General features: G+C 43.9%; 1 protein-coding gene across 3 annotated transcripts in view; it reads right to left on the bottom strand.

The window, feature by feature from the left end:
• Nucleotides 1-16,515, bottom strand: part of ZNF512 (zinc finger protein 512) — a 30,080-nt gene that overhangs the window by 8,316 nt on the left and 5,249 nt on the right. For all 3 annotated transcript variants that reach the window (XM_063330901.1, XM_063330902.1, XM_063330900.1), the window contains 8 exons: nt 16,045-16,253; nt 14,049-14,141; nt 10,665-10,748; nt 8,692-8,816; nt 8,238-8,324; nt 6,880-6,978; nt 1,268-1,435; nt 459-653 (listed from right to left, as the gene is read on the bottom strand). In XM_063330901.1, the coding sequence (XP_063186971.1) occupies nt 459-653; nt 1,268-1,435; nt 6,880-6,978; nt 8,238-8,324; nt 8,692-8,816; nt 10,665-10,748; nt 14,049-14,141; nt 16,045-16,253 (1,060 nt within the window). The remainder of the gene's footprint in view (nt 1-458; nt 654-1,267; nt 1,436-6,879; nt 6,979-8,237; nt 8,325-8,691; nt 8,817-10,664; nt 10,749-14,048; nt 14,142-16,044; nt 16,254-16,515) is intronic.

A 16,515-nucleotide genomic window follows, 5' to 3' on the forward strand; every position in this document is an offset into this window, starting at 1 on the left:
AATTCCTCTAGATGTACTTGTCCCATTAGAAGCATAAATCATCCTTTTCTCTTGGGTTTCCCTTACAGCCTAAAAGATGCTCTTGGAAACTCTGAAGCCTGAAAAAATACGAAATATCACTGCATGGTAGCAGTGATGTGCAGCCTATGACCTGTGAGCAACATACTGCCTATAACTGCCTTCGTTACTTGTGCCCACTGAAAATTACAGCAATAGGACCTGAAAGTCATTATAGCCTGCCTGGATAAAATACTTACACCACAGCAATTGCTACTGTAGCAATACTGTAATCTAAGACCAGAGGAGCAAAACCTGACCCCTCCCACAAGATATTACTTCTTCAATATTGCTTTCCACAGGCCACTAAACACTGGCAACACTGGGTGGATGCCAGTGCGAGACTCGTCTGATGTGAAGAAAAGACTCAAACCCTGTATAGCGTTTTTAAGGCCTTGTACCTTCCGGTCATCTGGAATCAAGTCCTGCAGAACTTTTCTCTTGGGCCACTCTTTGGCCAGCTCTTCTCCAGCTAGCTCATGGAGATAGTAGATGGCCACCTTTGCAGATCTCCTCTGAACTCTGCCTGCATTATTTGGCTCCCGTTTTATTTTCTTCAGGCTCTCTGTTCTCCTCTCCTCATGGAGGAAAGTGACCTGCAATGAAGGCCAAAAAAGGTGTGCCTCCTTCACCAGCTCCTACTTCAGTTACACTAAATACTGTGAATAAATGCCTCACAAAAATGCTGCTGCAGCTGCATTTCACTGTCACATACATAGGACAGAAGTGCATCCCACCAGCGAGACAGACCCCCAGATGACCCAGGGGGGTCACAGCAGTAAGGGTCAAGCAGAGAGTGTCTTGCAGCCACTGGTCTTGAAAGGATATCACATCATTTGCCAGAAAACGATCATGGACAACAAGCATAGTACTGTCTGTTCTGCTCCATGTTGACTCTTTTAAGAGCAAAGAAAAGCATCTGAAGTTATACATGTTAGCATCATTCTTCCATGCAGCAAAAGTCAGGCTGGGGAAAGTTTACTGCTGCAATGGTGACTTATTGAAAACTTCATCCCAGTCACAGAACAGCAACAGCTGTTGTTAGAGGCAAAGTATCAAGGACAGAATACTCCAGAGAGACAGAAAAACGCAAAGATTTGCTATCCCTAATTACCCACCCAAGCAGCAGACAAAAACCTACACGTGCCTCAAGTCCGAATGGCTGAAGTACCACCACACTATCCTGATAACTATGGCAATTTGCACTTACCGGCCCATGCTTAGATCGGAGATGGTAGACAAGTCCTGCCTTTGATCTGTATGCTTTTCCACAGTGATGGCACTTCATAGCCATTTTCTCCAGCTCAGAAGCAGCCTTCCCACATTTTTTAACATGATATAGGTATCCCATTATGCTAGTGAAGCTGCCTGTGCAGCCCTGTCAATGCAGAAGAAAAATGCATGGAAGAAAAACACTCCCCAAGCGATCACAAAACCACTGTGTACAAAATCCATAGTTTTCCGACCAAAGCAATACCACTTCTCCTGCCAGATCAGAGACAATCACATAGTAAACTTTAATGTTAGTCTATTCAGACAGAGAAAATCTGGGACAAAGAATTGGCTGCAACTGGGAGAAGCTGTTTCTTAGAACTTCTTTGCAGGCAGTGGGCAACAGAAAATTTCAATATATGAAATGAAGAAGCAAGATGTTATATAAGGATGCACAAAATGGAAAGATTTTTCAGATAGAAAAGGAGGAGCTGAGCAGAAAGAGAGGAAGGTTTTATACTTGGTTGGCTGGTCAAAATCTCTAGAATGCAGAGATATTAGGGTGATGGTAAATAAAACTTTCAGCTATTCCTAGAACGCTGCAGCAGAGGACAACAAAAACCACTATGGTTCCTGAGGATGTCACTTACTAGAATGTCTCCTCATCCTGAATTCAGTGATCAACTTGACACTGAGCTTGGAAACAGGCCAAATCAAACATGGCCTGTTTGATCAGGCCATGTTTTGCATCAGCAAGTTTTTAACGTTCTTATATGTATCCATCTGCTCTCCATCCCCTTCTCTAGCTGTGGCCAGTCTCAAGATTTTCAAAAACCACAGACAAACTCACACAATTAATTACACATAAAAACATCTTCCCAGCTATCACAAACAACTAAGGAAAAAGCAGAAGTACACATTAATAAAATACTTCTGGTGCACACAAGAAACAATCCAGTGTCCTCTCAATCCCCCTTGAAGACACCAACAGATGAAATACTCAAAGAGCTCTAGCTGACCCTGCTTGAGCGCTGGGGTTGAACTAGATGACCTCAGAAGTTCCCTTCCAGCCTTACCAATTGTGTAATTCTGTGAACAGTTTATAATACTGTTGCAAAGTAAAACGGTTATCCTTTAACTTCTTCCTCCCTGACATCTTCCACTGAATGCATTTATAAAGTCATGCCTTTACTGAATCTACCTTTACACATTTAGTTTAAAGAAGCCATTTAAAAAAAACTGTAATCAAAAATAAAAACTCCACTTTAATCACCCTAGTTATCCTCTCTAAAAGAGTTCAAATGAGGATCAGACAGTAACTGAAAGCAGGAGAATGTCACCTAATGAGTTATGTGTGAAGCCCTAAAAACTTCTAGTTGAGCTAGTTTATGTTCACCAGACTCCTACTTCGTTTAGTCATGAGGTTCTAAACAAGCATCTGTCATTCCAAAATTAATTCTCCATGCTTAGTGCTTCACAAGTGTTTAGAGGAAGTTCTCCAGGCATCCTGATGCTTTCTTGGTAAGACAGCATCCCACCAAAGTCCCTCAAGAGACTACTACACTTGAAAGGGGAAGGCGGTAACATCAGGCTCACCCGTGACAAGCCATGGGACGACATGCCAACGTTTGAGGGACGGAGTGCTATCAAGGGCCCCCAGCCTGTTGCTCGGAGACATGCTGGGTACACTGGAGCACATTTGAAGTCGTATAAAGACGAGGCAGGGGCTCCTGAGGTAACAGGAGACAACAGGAAACACCAGTGTCCTGGTTTGAGGTAAAACAGAATCAATTTTCTGATTTGTAATTTTACTTTTTAGCTGGGCCTCTTCTAACTGACTAAAGTCTGAAATTAACAGCATATTGTTCAGAAACTGTTCACTCTCAGAGTGATAAGACCTGATTATACCAAGGAACGGTATGCACAGAGGCTCTTGCTTCTACTTATTGCTATAACAACCAAGGTCGGCTAACTTCGCTGTTTGCCCCATTAAAGGGTTGGAAGCGGAGAAGCGTAGAGGGGTCCCACCTGCAGGGAGGAGTAGATGGGACAGGGGACCCCAAACTGACCAACAGGGTATTCCATCCCATCTGCACCACGCTCAGTGTAAAAGCTGAGGGATCAAAGGGGCAAGGCGGCTCTGGCTTACTTTGTTCTTCAATGGCTGATGTCTAAGGAGGACCCTGTCTGTTCATCTGCCTTTGATCCTGATCTGAGCATTCCTGACTCTAGTTCCGGAATTCAGCTCCTGTCTGTCCCTGACTCCAGTCTGTGACTTTCCCTGTATCTGCTGGTGACGCGATCGTCATCCTGGGAGCTGGATACGGTTTTGTAGATATTGTATACTTTTTTCCTTTAATTTTTATTATTCTATTATTATTTACTATTTTCTTATTTATTATTATTTTCATTAAAGTAGTTTAGTTCTTTTTCTAAACTCTTAAATCTCCTTATCTCTTCCTCTCCTCTCTGAGGAGAGTGGGGGGCAGGGCCATCTATCGTTCTGACAATCCGGACAAAACCACGACAACCAGTAATATTGTGTGTTCCTCTAAAAAGGTGACACAGCCAACAACCCAGCTGAAGTGTCTCTACACTAATGCACACAGCATGGGTAACAAACCAGAGAAGTTGGAAGCCACTGTGCTGCTACAAAGTTATGACGTAGTTGCCATTGCTGAAACTTGGTGGGATGAATCTCATGACTCGAGCACTGCTATTGATGGCTACAGGCTGTTCAGAAGGGACAGGCAAGGAAGGAGGGGCAGAGGCATTGCCCTCTACATCAAGAAATGGAATAGAGTGTGAAGAACTGTCTCTGAAGAATAGCCACAAGCAGGTTGAAAGCTTATGGGTAAGAATTAAAGACTGAGGCAATAAAGGGAACCTTGTGGTTGGAGTTTACTGCAGGCCACACAATCAAGAGGAACCTATTAATGAAGCCTTCTTACTCCAGCTGCAGAAGGCATCACATTTGCAGGCTCGCAGTTCTGCTGGGGAACTTCAGCCACCCCAACACCTGCTAGAAAAGTAGTATGGTGAGCTGTAGGCAATCCAGGAGACTCCTGGAGTGCATCAGGGATAACTTCTTCAGCCAGGTAACAGACAGCTCTACCAGAAGGGAGGTGTTACTGGACCTGTTGGTCAGCAAAGCAAGTAAGCTAATTGGTGATGTCAAGATTGGAGGCAGCCTGGGCTGCACCGATCATGCACTGGTGGAGTTTGCAGTCCTGAGGGATATGGGTCAGGCAAAGAATAAAGTCAGGACCCAGAATTTTAGGAAAGCTAATTTGCAGCTGTTCAAGGATTTAGTCAATAGGACCCCCTGGAAAACTGCCCTCAGGGACAAGGCAGAAGAATAGAGCTGGCAGGTATTCAAGTATGCTTTCCACAGAGCACAAGAGGTCTCAATCCTCATGTGTAAGAAATCAGGAAAGGAAGGCAAGAGACCAGCATGGCTGAGTTGAGATCTACTGAGTTGACCATGGCTGGTCAAACTAAAAAGCAAGAAGGAAATACACAGGCAGTGGAAGCAGGGACAGGTATCCTGGGAAGAGTGTAGGGACGCTGCCTGGCTATGTAGGGATGGGGTCAGAAAGGCCAAGGCACAGCTGGAGCTGAACTTGGCAAGGGACATGAAGAATAATAATAAGGGCTACTATAGGTATGTCAGCCAGAAAAGGAAGGTCAAGGAAAGTGCACCCTCCCCAATGAACACGACTGGCAAACTGGTAACAACAGATCAGACCTCAAGGCAAGGACTGGGGGAGCAAAGTCCTTCACACTGTCAGTGAAGATCAGGCTTGAGACCACCTGAGGAACCTGAACATACAGAAGTCAGTGGGACCTGATGAGATGCATCCCAGAGTCCTGAGGGAATTGGCTGATGTAGTTGCCAAGCCACTCTCCGTGGTATTAGAAAAATCATGGCAGTCAGGTAACATTCCTAATGACTGGAAAAAAGGAAACATTGCACCCATTTTTAAAAAGGGTAGAAAGGAGGACCCTGGGAACTACTGACCTGGTGGCCTCACCTCTGTGCCTGTGAAGACCATGGAACAGATCCTCCTAGAAGCTATGTTAAGGCACATGGAGGATAGGGAGGTGATTTGAGACAGACAGCGTGGCTTCACAAAGGGCAGGTCCTGCCTGACCCAACCTCGTGGCCTTGTTTGATGGAGTGACTATGTTAGTGGACAAGGGAAGAGGTACGGATGTTATCTATCTGGACTTCTGTAAGGCTTTTGACACGGTCCCCCACAACATCCTTCTCTCTAAAATAGAGAGATATGGATTTGATGGATAGATGATGTGGTGGATAAGGAATTGGCTGAATGGTTGCATCCAGAGAGCAGTGGTCAATGGCTCAATGTCTGGAAGATCAGTGATGAGTGGTGTCCCTCAGAGGTCTGTATCAGGACCAGCATTGTTTAATATCTCCATCAATGATATAAGGCAGTGGGACCGAGTGTACCCTCAGCAAATTTGCAGATGACACCAAGCTGAATGGTGTGGTTGACACGCCTGAGGGACAGGATGCCATTCAGAGGGACCTGGACAAGCTTGAGAAGTGGGCCCCATGGGGTCCTCCTGAGGTTCTCTCAGGAGGAGAGAGGTTCTCTCCTCTCCTGAGGACCTCTCCTGAGGTTCAACAAGGTCAAGTGCAAGGTCCTGTATATGGGTCGGGGCAACCCCCGGTATCAACACAGGCTGCAGGATGAAGGGATCGAGAGCAGCCCTGCCGAGAAGGACTTGGGAGGTACTGGTGGATGGGATGAAAAACTGAACACGAGCTGGCAATGTGCACTTGCAGCCCAGAAAGCCAACAGTATCCTGGGCTGCATCAAAAGAAGTGTGGCCAGCAGGTCGAGGGAGGGGATTCTGCCTCTCTGCTCCGCTCTGGTGCAGCCCCACCTGCAGTGCTGCGTCCAGCTCTTGAGTCCTCAGTACAGGAGAGACATGGACCTGTTGGAGTGGGTCCAGAGGAGGGCCACAAAAAAGATCAGAGAGATGGAACACCCCTACTATGAGGAACGGCTGAGAAACTTGGGGGTGTTCAGCATGAAGAAGAGAACGCTTCAGGGAGACCTTATTGTGGCCTTTCAGTACTTAAAGGGGTCTTACAAGAAGGAAGAGAACAAACTTTTTAATAGGGCCTGTTGCAACAGGACAATGGGTGGTTTTAAACCATGCCTGGGATAGGACAAGGACAATAGTTTTAAAGTAAAAGAGGGCAGACTCAGGCTAGATATACGGAAGAAATGTTTTACAATGAGGGTTTTGAAACACTGGCTCAGGTTGCCCAGAGAGGTCCAGATGCCCCATCCCTGGAAACATTCCAGGTCAGGTTGGAGGGGGCTCTGAGCAACTTGGTCTGGTTGAAGATGTCCTTGCTTACTGCAGAAGGGTTGGACTAGATGACCTTTGGAGGTCCCTTCCAATCCAAACCATTCTGTGGTTCTATGATACCATCTTAAAAGCATAGCTAGGATCTTGAAACAAATCCAGCCTTGGCTAGCACCAAAGCATGCCCAGCAGAACCCTCATAATATTTTACGTTCATGCATCTGCTGCTGTTTAGTTCAGGATACTTAGGACAATGCACCTTACCTCCCTCGTACACTTTAGTTTTCCCATAAACTTCAAAACCTTCCGAAGGCGGTCTCGCTCAAGCTGCTCATCCACTTCTCCTCCCTCCTTCACAACTGGCTAAAGCACAGTAGAAAGGTGAAAGAAAAACACAGGATGCTCAGCATTTACAGTTCTTCTCATACGGAATTCACTACTCAACACACTACTGAAGGAAAGCTTCTAAAATAATTAAATCACTGCAACTTACAATTTTATAGAAGTGTATCTAATACGATGATCACTGTCTGTATCCCAGAACAACTGAATTATCTTTAAAAGGAGTAAACTGCCTGAAAACCACTTTGAACAGAAGAGTTTTAACATTGAGATGGCTATCTATGAACAAAACCTTGGTAAGAAATGGTCCCAAACTACAGCTGCTGGGAAGGACAAGGGTATGTATTTCCATAATTACTTTTCTCCCCCTCTGCCTGTGGAAGGTGCTTACTCATCTCTGTCATGCATCTTTTAACGTTTACTGGTCCTACCATTTCCACTTAGCTTAACTAAAGCTAAGCAGACTAACTGCCTGTAATGGTTATTCATCTATACTAAACTACAGTTCAAGTTCTTCTCTATTCTCCCTCCAGTGGTTGTTATATATTATTTCCTACACTACCTTACAATAACATTATACCTAGACTGAATAAAAAGTTAGAACTAAGTGACAGACCCATTCCTCAGGGCCAGAAGATGATTCCTGGCCTGTTTAATTTACTAGTTCGGCTGTCTGTTCAGAAGTCACAGTACTGGGAGCTATGTAAGAAGTAACAGCCACGAATTATCTAAACCTTACACAAACTTCCGAATGACCTTTCCAAAAGTTCTAATTCTTCACAACTACAACAGGAGTACACAACTTTAAAGTAATAGCAAGAAGAAAAGTAGATTGCAGCATTAGTATCTTTACAGTAAATAGAGACAAGAACTAAACTGTTGCTTCTGCTTTTTTACCTCTGGACTTGTAAAGAACTGAAATCTAGTCTGCTCTGGATGTAGAAAAACTACTTTCTAGCACAGGACTGAAAATTGCAGCCTAAAGAGCAATTACAGTTGCAGTGATGCAATTTTTTTTCTCATCAAGAATGCCTTTTATGTGTGACCAGCCTAAACAGAAATTCACCCCTTCTTTCTAGCATGTAGCGTGCCTACCATCTCAGGTAACATTCTACTGTTTTTTCAGATGTCAAATCTCACAAGAAAAAGAATAGGTAGGCAACATTTAAACAACTGCAACATTTGAAAAGACATACCATGTTCTGTTTCTGTGTACGTCAGGGAAGGAACAAAAGACTGTCTTGCCTGTAGGATTTTTAAATGCACAGTAGTTGTGTTACCTGATTGTTATGGTCTGCCATGACGTGGTATTTCATCCCTCCTAAAGACTTCAGCTGCTTCCCACAGTGATGACACGTGAACATTTTCTAGAAATAAACAAGGACATTGTGCTTGTAACTACAACTTAACCAAAGCAGCGGGAAACTCTTTGGGGGAAAGGAGTAGGGGAGCAGAACATTTTATTTGGGCTTGGTAACTTGCCCATTAAGAACAGAAGAGATTTTATGGCAGCTAAAACTTAGGGGAACAGTGAAATAGCTACATCTTTGTTCACTACCCCAAATCTTCAGCAAAAGGCTAAGCATGAAGCACCAAGTGCAGCCTCTTAGAGATGTATAAAGGACTCTTGCTTAGAGACATGATGATGAGATGAAACTGGTTTTAAATGCAACGCAAAACAGTGTGCAGGCATTTCTACCAGTAAGTTGAATGGCTCATCTCTCATGTTCTTACCTGCCTGCAATTTACCATATGTTTCTTCAGTCCTTCTACAGTCTTTCTCACCACAGCCCGGCATGTTGGACAGGTAACTCGGCCCTTGTCCTGAATTTCCAAAGACCATCGCTCTTCCATACTACCTGTCAAAACAAAAGGTATGGAGCAGAACTGCAAACACGGTCTCTTTTTTCCCCCACTTTGATGTGCACAATGAATTCTAGAAGGAAAGAGATCACATGCTACCAAACTCATGTCCAGCTACACTTTAACAGGTTTAGCTCATTCGCAGCTTTAATGTGTAATGTGAAAAGGCACATACCACTCCTTTTGGGAGATCATTTTATAAAAACTCTTTAATCCTACCATCCCCTCGTGAGGAGTGTTCTTCCACTTGTTCAGCAGAGATTTTTCATTCATTCATTTTAATTACACAGTTACTTTAGCATGCAGAGCAAACTTTTCTTTCAGCAAAAGGGTTTCCACAGTAAAAGTAGTCACAGATGTGACTGAACAGTTTCAGACAAAGCCCATGGTTCGTTTCTACTAAACAAATCTTTAGAACTCCACTTGTACTAGCCAGCACTTTTGGCACTGAAAGTGAGCAAAGCTGCACCACCAGGCCAAGTCACTCGACAGCCAGGGAAAAGTACTCTGTGTGACACGGTTTCCAGTTCCTGGCCTCTTTTTGAAACGCCAAGCAAAACCTTGGCATAATCCACAAGGATTATAAATTATTGAAATGGGTTATGGGAAGAAAGTGGCTTAGCAGCCATCTGCTTGAATTCTTATAGAGAGACCTAAAGGCTTTCCTCTTTGCCCGGTAATAACAGGCAAGGGTTGTCCCTCCCCAGGTGACCGGGGGAAAAGGTTGTGAATGAAACAGCACTTGACGGAAAACTGGGGTATTTGATGAGTGCTGTGAGCTACACATACCAAGTCATTCCACCTGTTGAGTTAAGGCTAATGTTATTTTTCTAAGATGGACAGCTTGGGTCTCTGGCTACCAGAAGAGGTGATTTGGCAGCAACAGCTACAGAGTTTTTCCTGCAAACATATTCTGCTGAGTAAAAAGGTATAAATATTTTTATAAGTTTTATAGTGCAACTATTTTAACAGGCTTTTCCTCGGTTCAAAAAGTGATTCCCCCTTCACTGTTCCACTATGCAGTGGTAAAACCACACAGAACTACACTATTAGGCAGTATACAGTCCCTCCAGTCTTGCTCTGCAGTACTGACACAATGCCAAAGGACAGCAGCCAGTTCTTCCTTGTCAACAGTAAAGTGTACAACAAAATGGAAACACAGCTGTTGCTGAGACTCAAATCCTAGAATCACATTTATCTTTTAGCCATGTTGTGGTTTAACCCCAGCTGGCAACTAAGCACCACGCAACCACTCGCTCACCCCATCCCCCTCCCCCTCCCTGGTGGGATGGCGGAGAGAATCGGAAGAGTAAAAGTGAGAAAACTCAATGAGTGAGATAAAGACAGCTTAAAAGGTAAACCAAAAGCCACGCATGCAAGCAAAGCAATGCAAGGAATTAATTCAATACTTCCCATTGGCAGGCAGGGTTTCAGCCATCTCAAGGAAAGCTGGGCTCCATCACACGTAACGGTTACTTGGGACGACAAACACCATAACTCCAAACATTTCCCCCCTTCCTTCTTCTTCCCCCAGCTTTATACGCTGAGCATGGTGTGATATGGTATGGAATATCCCTTTGATCAGTTGGGGTCAGCTGCCCTGGCTGGTCCCCTCCCAGCTCTTTGTGCATGCCCAGCCTGCTCACTGGCAGGGCGGTGTGAGAATCCGAAAAGACCTTGACTCTGTTTAAGCACTGCTCAGCAGTGACTGAAACATCCCTGCACTATCAACACTGTTTCCAGCACAAATCCAAAACATAGCCCCATACTAGCTACTATGAAGAAAATTAACTATATTCCAGCCCAAACTGCTTTATAAACAATTCTGAGCAACTGCTTCTTACCTGCGCCATAGGTTTCCAGTTCTTTCTGAACACAGTGGCCTTTTGTTTTGGAGTTTTGTTGTGTTCCAGTTTGCTGTTTTTTCCCTGTTATAACACAAACACGAAAGACCAGAAGACTTAATTCTGCAAGCCTTGTTACAAAAAGAGCAGAGATTTTTTGCTAGAAGGCTGCTATTTAGTCTGCTGTCTCAAAGCTACTCATTCAGAAATTTTAGATGTTTCGGGGGTTTTTTAAAGTAATTTCGAGATTATGTTCCCTACGCCTCTTCAAAATCCATAGCTATTTACAGTTGCTGGCTTTAGTCCCATCCAGATCTTTGTAATCTGTATGGTTGTTCACACACAAAGTTTCAGGGGATGGGAACTCTTCACACTGAAACATCCTCTGTTCACAGTATGGCTGAGCCAACCTAACGACTTATTGACAACCAAATGGACAGTCCCATTCCTGTTTTCTTCAGACTAAACAACTCTTATTGTTTCAGTATTTTCTCATTGTTTATGGTTTTTGCTCGCTTCTCATGCCTGTTCTCTTCAGTTGGTCCACGCGTTTGCTGAACTGCAGTGCTCACTGCTGGGAACAGCACTCCAAGTGTGACCCTGCATTAGAGCAAAAGAATTACTTTGCATGTCTGATAGCCTACACTCCTGCTTAAACACCTCAGTATAACATCTGCCTTTTTAAAAACAAGTGTGACACTGTTGGTCCCTATTCAGCTTTTGATCTGTTATAAAACTCAAATCCTCTTCTGAAGAATTGACACCTAGAAGGTTGTTATTTGTCTTTCAGCTGTGCTAATATTTCTTTCTAATTACAGTTGCTAATATTTCTTTCTAATTACAGTATCTTTAATTTTACACACTATATTCCATTCTGTTTTTTAAACTGTTTCTCTAACATCAAGAACACTTTCAATTTTAGCCTCTTCTCCAAGACACTTGCCGTCTCTCTCAGTTTTGTGCTGTCTACATCCTTAGAAGTTTTTGGTGACAAAAACAATAGTTAGAATTTAACCTAGGACAGATTGTGAACCATCATTCTATACTTTTTTCTATTTCACAGAAATCACAGAAACATTTAGGTTGGAAGGGACCTTCTCAGATCACATAGTCCAACCCCTGTGTTCAAGCAGGGTCAGCTAGAGTAGGTTGATGAAAAATATGTCCAATCAAGTTTTAAGTATCTCCACAGATGGAGACTCCACATCTTTGGGCAACTTGTGCCAGGGTTTGACCACCCTCACAGTAAAAAAGCGTATTCTTCTTTAGATAGAATTTCACATGTTTTAATTTGTACCCATTGCCTCTTGTCCTGTCAGTCAGCACTATAGAGAAGAGTCTGGCTTCCTTTTGTTCATTCCCTCCCACCAAGTATTTATATACACTGGGAAGATTCCCCCTAAGCCTTCTCTTCTCCAGACTGAAAAGTTGCAGGTCTCTCAGCCTGTCCTCACAGGAAAGATATTCCAGTCCCTAAATCGTCTTTGCAGCCCTGTATTGGGGAGCCCAGAACTGGGCATGGTACTCCATATGTGGCCTCACCAGTGCTGAGCAGAAAGGGAGGATCAGCTCCCTCGTCCTACTGGCAATGCTCTCCCTAATGTTGCCCAGAATGCTGTTGGCTGCCTTTGCCACCTGAGTGCATTGCCGGCTCATGGTCAGCTTGCTGTCCCCTCCAGGACCCCAAGTTCCCTCTCTGCAGAGCTGGCTTCCAGAAGATTAGCCCTGAGCACGTTCTGGTACACAGGGTTATTCCTGCCCAGCTGCAGGACTTTACAGTCCTCCTACTGATGAACCAAGAGACTCCCCTCTGCTTAATTCTCTAGCCTGTCCGAGTCCCCGTGAACGGCAGCACACCCACCTGGTGTACCACCACTCCTCCCAGCTTTGTATCATCTGTGAAGTTGCTGAGGGTGCACACTGTCCCACTGTCCAGGTCATTAATGAAAATGTTAATCAGTACTGGCCCCAGCATTTACCCCTGGCGTACACCACTAGTGACATGCCTCCAACTAGACTTTGTGCTGCTGATCACAGCCCTCTGGGCTGGTTTTCAATCCACTAATCTATCGTTTATCTAACCTGTACTTCGGCAGCTCGTCTATGAGGGTGCTGTGGGAAACAGCACCAAAAGCCTTACTAAAGTTGTGGTAAACAATGTCTACTGCTCTCCTCTCGTCCACCAAGCTAGTGACCTCATTGTAGAAGGCTATCAGATTGCTTAAGCATGATTTGCTGATCCCAATCACCATCTTGTCCTTCATGTGTTTGAAAATGCTTTCCAGGAGGATTCTCTCCATCACCTTCCCAGGGACTGAGGTGAGGCTGACCGGCCTGTAGTTCCCCAGATCTTCCTTCTTTCTGTCCTTGAAGATAGGAGTGATATTTGCTCTCTTCCAGGCTTCAGGAACCTCTCACAGTCACCATGACCTTTCAAAGATAATCAAGAGTGGCCTCACAATGAAATCAGCCAGCTCTCTCAGCGCTCGGTGCAGCCTGTCAGGCCCCAGGGTACTTGGGTATGTCCAGTATGTTTAAATGGTCTAACCTCGTCCTCCTTCACTGAGTGTAAAGTTCAGTGACTTGCTCCAGAGTTTCCCTCCAGCCTCAGGCACCTGGGATTCCTTAAGGATTCCTTTAACGGATAAAGACTGAGGCACAGGAAGTACTGAATACCTCAGCCTTTTCCATGTCATTTGTCACCAGCTCCCCTGCCCCGTTCAGCAGTGCGCTCATGCTTTCCCTAGTCTTCCCTTTGCTGTTCATGCACTTCCTTTCTTGCTGCCTTTCACATCCATTCCCAGATTCAACTCCAGCTTGGCCTTGGCTTTCCTACCTCATCCTTGCAAGATTAGACAGCAAATGTATGCCTCTCCTGTATCACCTGCTCCTACTTGTCACCACTTGCACACTTCCTTTTGCACCTAACCACTGATTAACAACCCTTTGAAGGCATGAAAGACCTATGATATTAAGTATTTCCCTCCCCGCCCCCGTCTCTGTGGTAAAAGAAAATTTAAGTGGTTTGATTTGATTTCTCTGTAACAAACCCATATTGCTGTTATCATCTATTCATTAATCTCCAGACGTTTACAAGTAATTTGTCTGATTATTTAGTCCAGAATCTTTTGGGAAAATGAAAAGAAGCAGACTAGCCTACACTTTCCCTACTTCCTTTCCTCCCTCTCTTCATCAGACTTTTAAGAGACTGAAATCAGTACAATCACCTCCCACTGTAAAACAGAACTAGTCAACAGTCTGCTGTAACAAAATACCCAGGATCAGAAATAGAGGTGGAAGACAGCAGAGGATGGCATTTGGGCAGAGAGAAAGTCTGAAGTACCTGGAGGCTTGTAACTAGGAATTACAAGTTATTTGTATTACCCGAAATCTTCTGCTTCTTCTTGGGAGAGTCTTTAAGATCTTCACCTTCCCCTTGCTCAGATTTCCTCTTGCATTTCAATAGTACTTCTCCTGCTAATGAGTAAGAACAGAAACGCTTCAGTCTCATTATTCAGTCCGGGTAACAGCTTTGAGGCTGCTGCTGCCTCAGCTTATCCTCGTATTCAATACTTAAAAAAAAAAAAAAAAAAAAGTAGTTTCTGTAAAGCACATGGACACCAGTGGGATATATATACACACACACATATATCCATATATATATATTTATGGAAGAAACAGTGCCATAGCATGGTTTGGGAAAATAATACTCAGGAAGAGAGCCGGAAGGCGCTAGGCTGTGTCATAAAAAGCTCATCTGCACTCACACAAAAAGGAGCAGCGAGAAACAATGGCAGGTGGGGAAACTCAAATAATATCCTGCCAGGCCTATCAAAGGCTTATCTCCATGACCACTGAGAAGTACAGAAGCACAACGGGGAACAGAAATTATGGACTCAGAAACAGACACCTTCCTCCCAGGTCTGTCCCAGGAGACCCACCAGGACGAGTCAATGGGAGCCACTCTCTGGACCACCCTTTGGAAGGGGAAAGAGGGGGAGTGGTGAAAAGGGAGAGTATAGTGTTAATGCCTAGGGTTATGTGACACATGGGACACTAGCAAAGAACAATTCAGAATTACACAAAACTGCGATGTTTAAGAATGGTATCAAAGGCAGGGCGAGGGAGAGAATCAGCTAATTTGGGGAGGATCAAGTGTGGGAAAATAGAGGTGCAAGAGGATAAAAAGGGCCACTTGCTTGTAAACAGGTGGTTGGTCACTATACAAGTCTGGTCATGCCTGACACCAAATCAGTGGGACTAGGGGAGCACAGTATCTGTGAGCGTGAGCCTGTCTGTAAGGAGGTCTACACCAGCAACTGGTGTGGCTCTGCATGCCTTGGGGGCTAATATGTCCATGTGCCAGCAACTAAGGAGACCGACATCCAAAGGCCAGATACAGAGTAGACTGAGTGTTTAAGTCAAGCTACAGGAGCGATCCAGATAGCATATACGTGTGCACACACAAATGTATCTATACATGCACTCCTTTGTATATACACTTTTTATATATGCTTCTTTTCTGTCACTAACACCCTGATCAGCCAGAGAGGGAGGCAGGATGGAGGCCATTGGTGCTGTTTGTGGGAGTGCTGAGCGTGCCTCTTCGTGTTGATCTGTGTGGCTGGCTGTGTATACATGTGTTTATATCCACAGGAATACACACTTGGTCTCGCTACTGGTTGGACCTGGGGGTGTGGAGCTGCAGCAACCTCGCTTCTATCAAGCTACCAGATTTGGCTCTCCTTACAACAGGATGGAATACAGATTCTAACTTAGAGATAAGAAGAAAGTGCATTCAAGAAAAGCAAAGTTTTGGCTCTCTGTCAGACGAGAAGTTTGGAAAACAGCTCCTAGGCCAGGAAATCTGAATGTTCATAGTAAGACGCAAACCACTGCAAATCAGAAAACAGTAAGTGACAGAAGTGAGAAAATAAGAGAAATAAAAACATCCTTAAAAAAAAAATTAAAAAAAAAAAAAATCTATCAACCATAAAAGCCACGTCTAATCCAGAATACTGCTGAACAGTCCCCTTTTCCACATCTCTAGTATTGTTTGTTCTATTTTTAAAGCTCTCAAAGCATATTCCTGATATGATTGGCAGAATCTTCACACATATCTCTTCTACAGATAAAACAGTCCAGTCACAGAATCACTAATTTTAATAGACATGTCGCTCAAAAGGAACTGCGTAACATCAGAGAATTTTACCTATGTTTCTGCAGCGGGGGAAGGTTTTTTTTCTCCTAATACATGAGCAGCATTACCAAGCTTGTAATTTGTGAGTGAACTGCAGCATGTCTTTCAGTAGTCATCTAATTTCTCATAAAAGAACCAGAGAGAAAAACAGTTTTGCATCTAGCCAAGAGTGACGAGTACCTTTTTTTTCTGAAGATTTGTTAATGCTGTTTTTTATTCCTCTCATTTCCAGCCAGTAAGCAGGCCTGCGAATGCTCCGCTTGCTTCTGGACTCTGCACTTTCATTCACTCGACTCTTCGGTGAGGCAGAAGAAACGTTGCTGACTGTCTCATCATAGTTACTGTTCAGTCCTAGAGCAGTAGTTTCCACCTCCTCAAATTGCTTAGACCTGGAAAACATCAACTTGAAATTATATGTATATGTACATATACATATATAGACATATGTATATGCATACATACACACAGAGCCACAATAACTTGACAGACAACATCCCTTTCATCTTCCCAAGTACTCTAAAAATTTATCTCACAGTTCATTGAATCTCCTGAGTTTTGTGAGCTGAAAAATGCCAGCAAGATAAAACATCATAAATGTTATTTTTCAGTAGATCTTTTAGAGAATGAAATTAGAAAGCTACTCAAGAGGAT

Source organism: Chroicocephalus ridibundus, chromosome 3 (assembly GCF_963924245.1).
Source record: "Chroicocephalus ridibundus chromosome 3, bChrRid1.1, whole genome shotgun sequence".
NCBI classification, from domain to species: domain Eukaryota; kingdom Metazoa; phylum Chordata; class Aves; order Charadriiformes; family Laridae; genus Chroicocephalus; species Chroicocephalus ridibundus.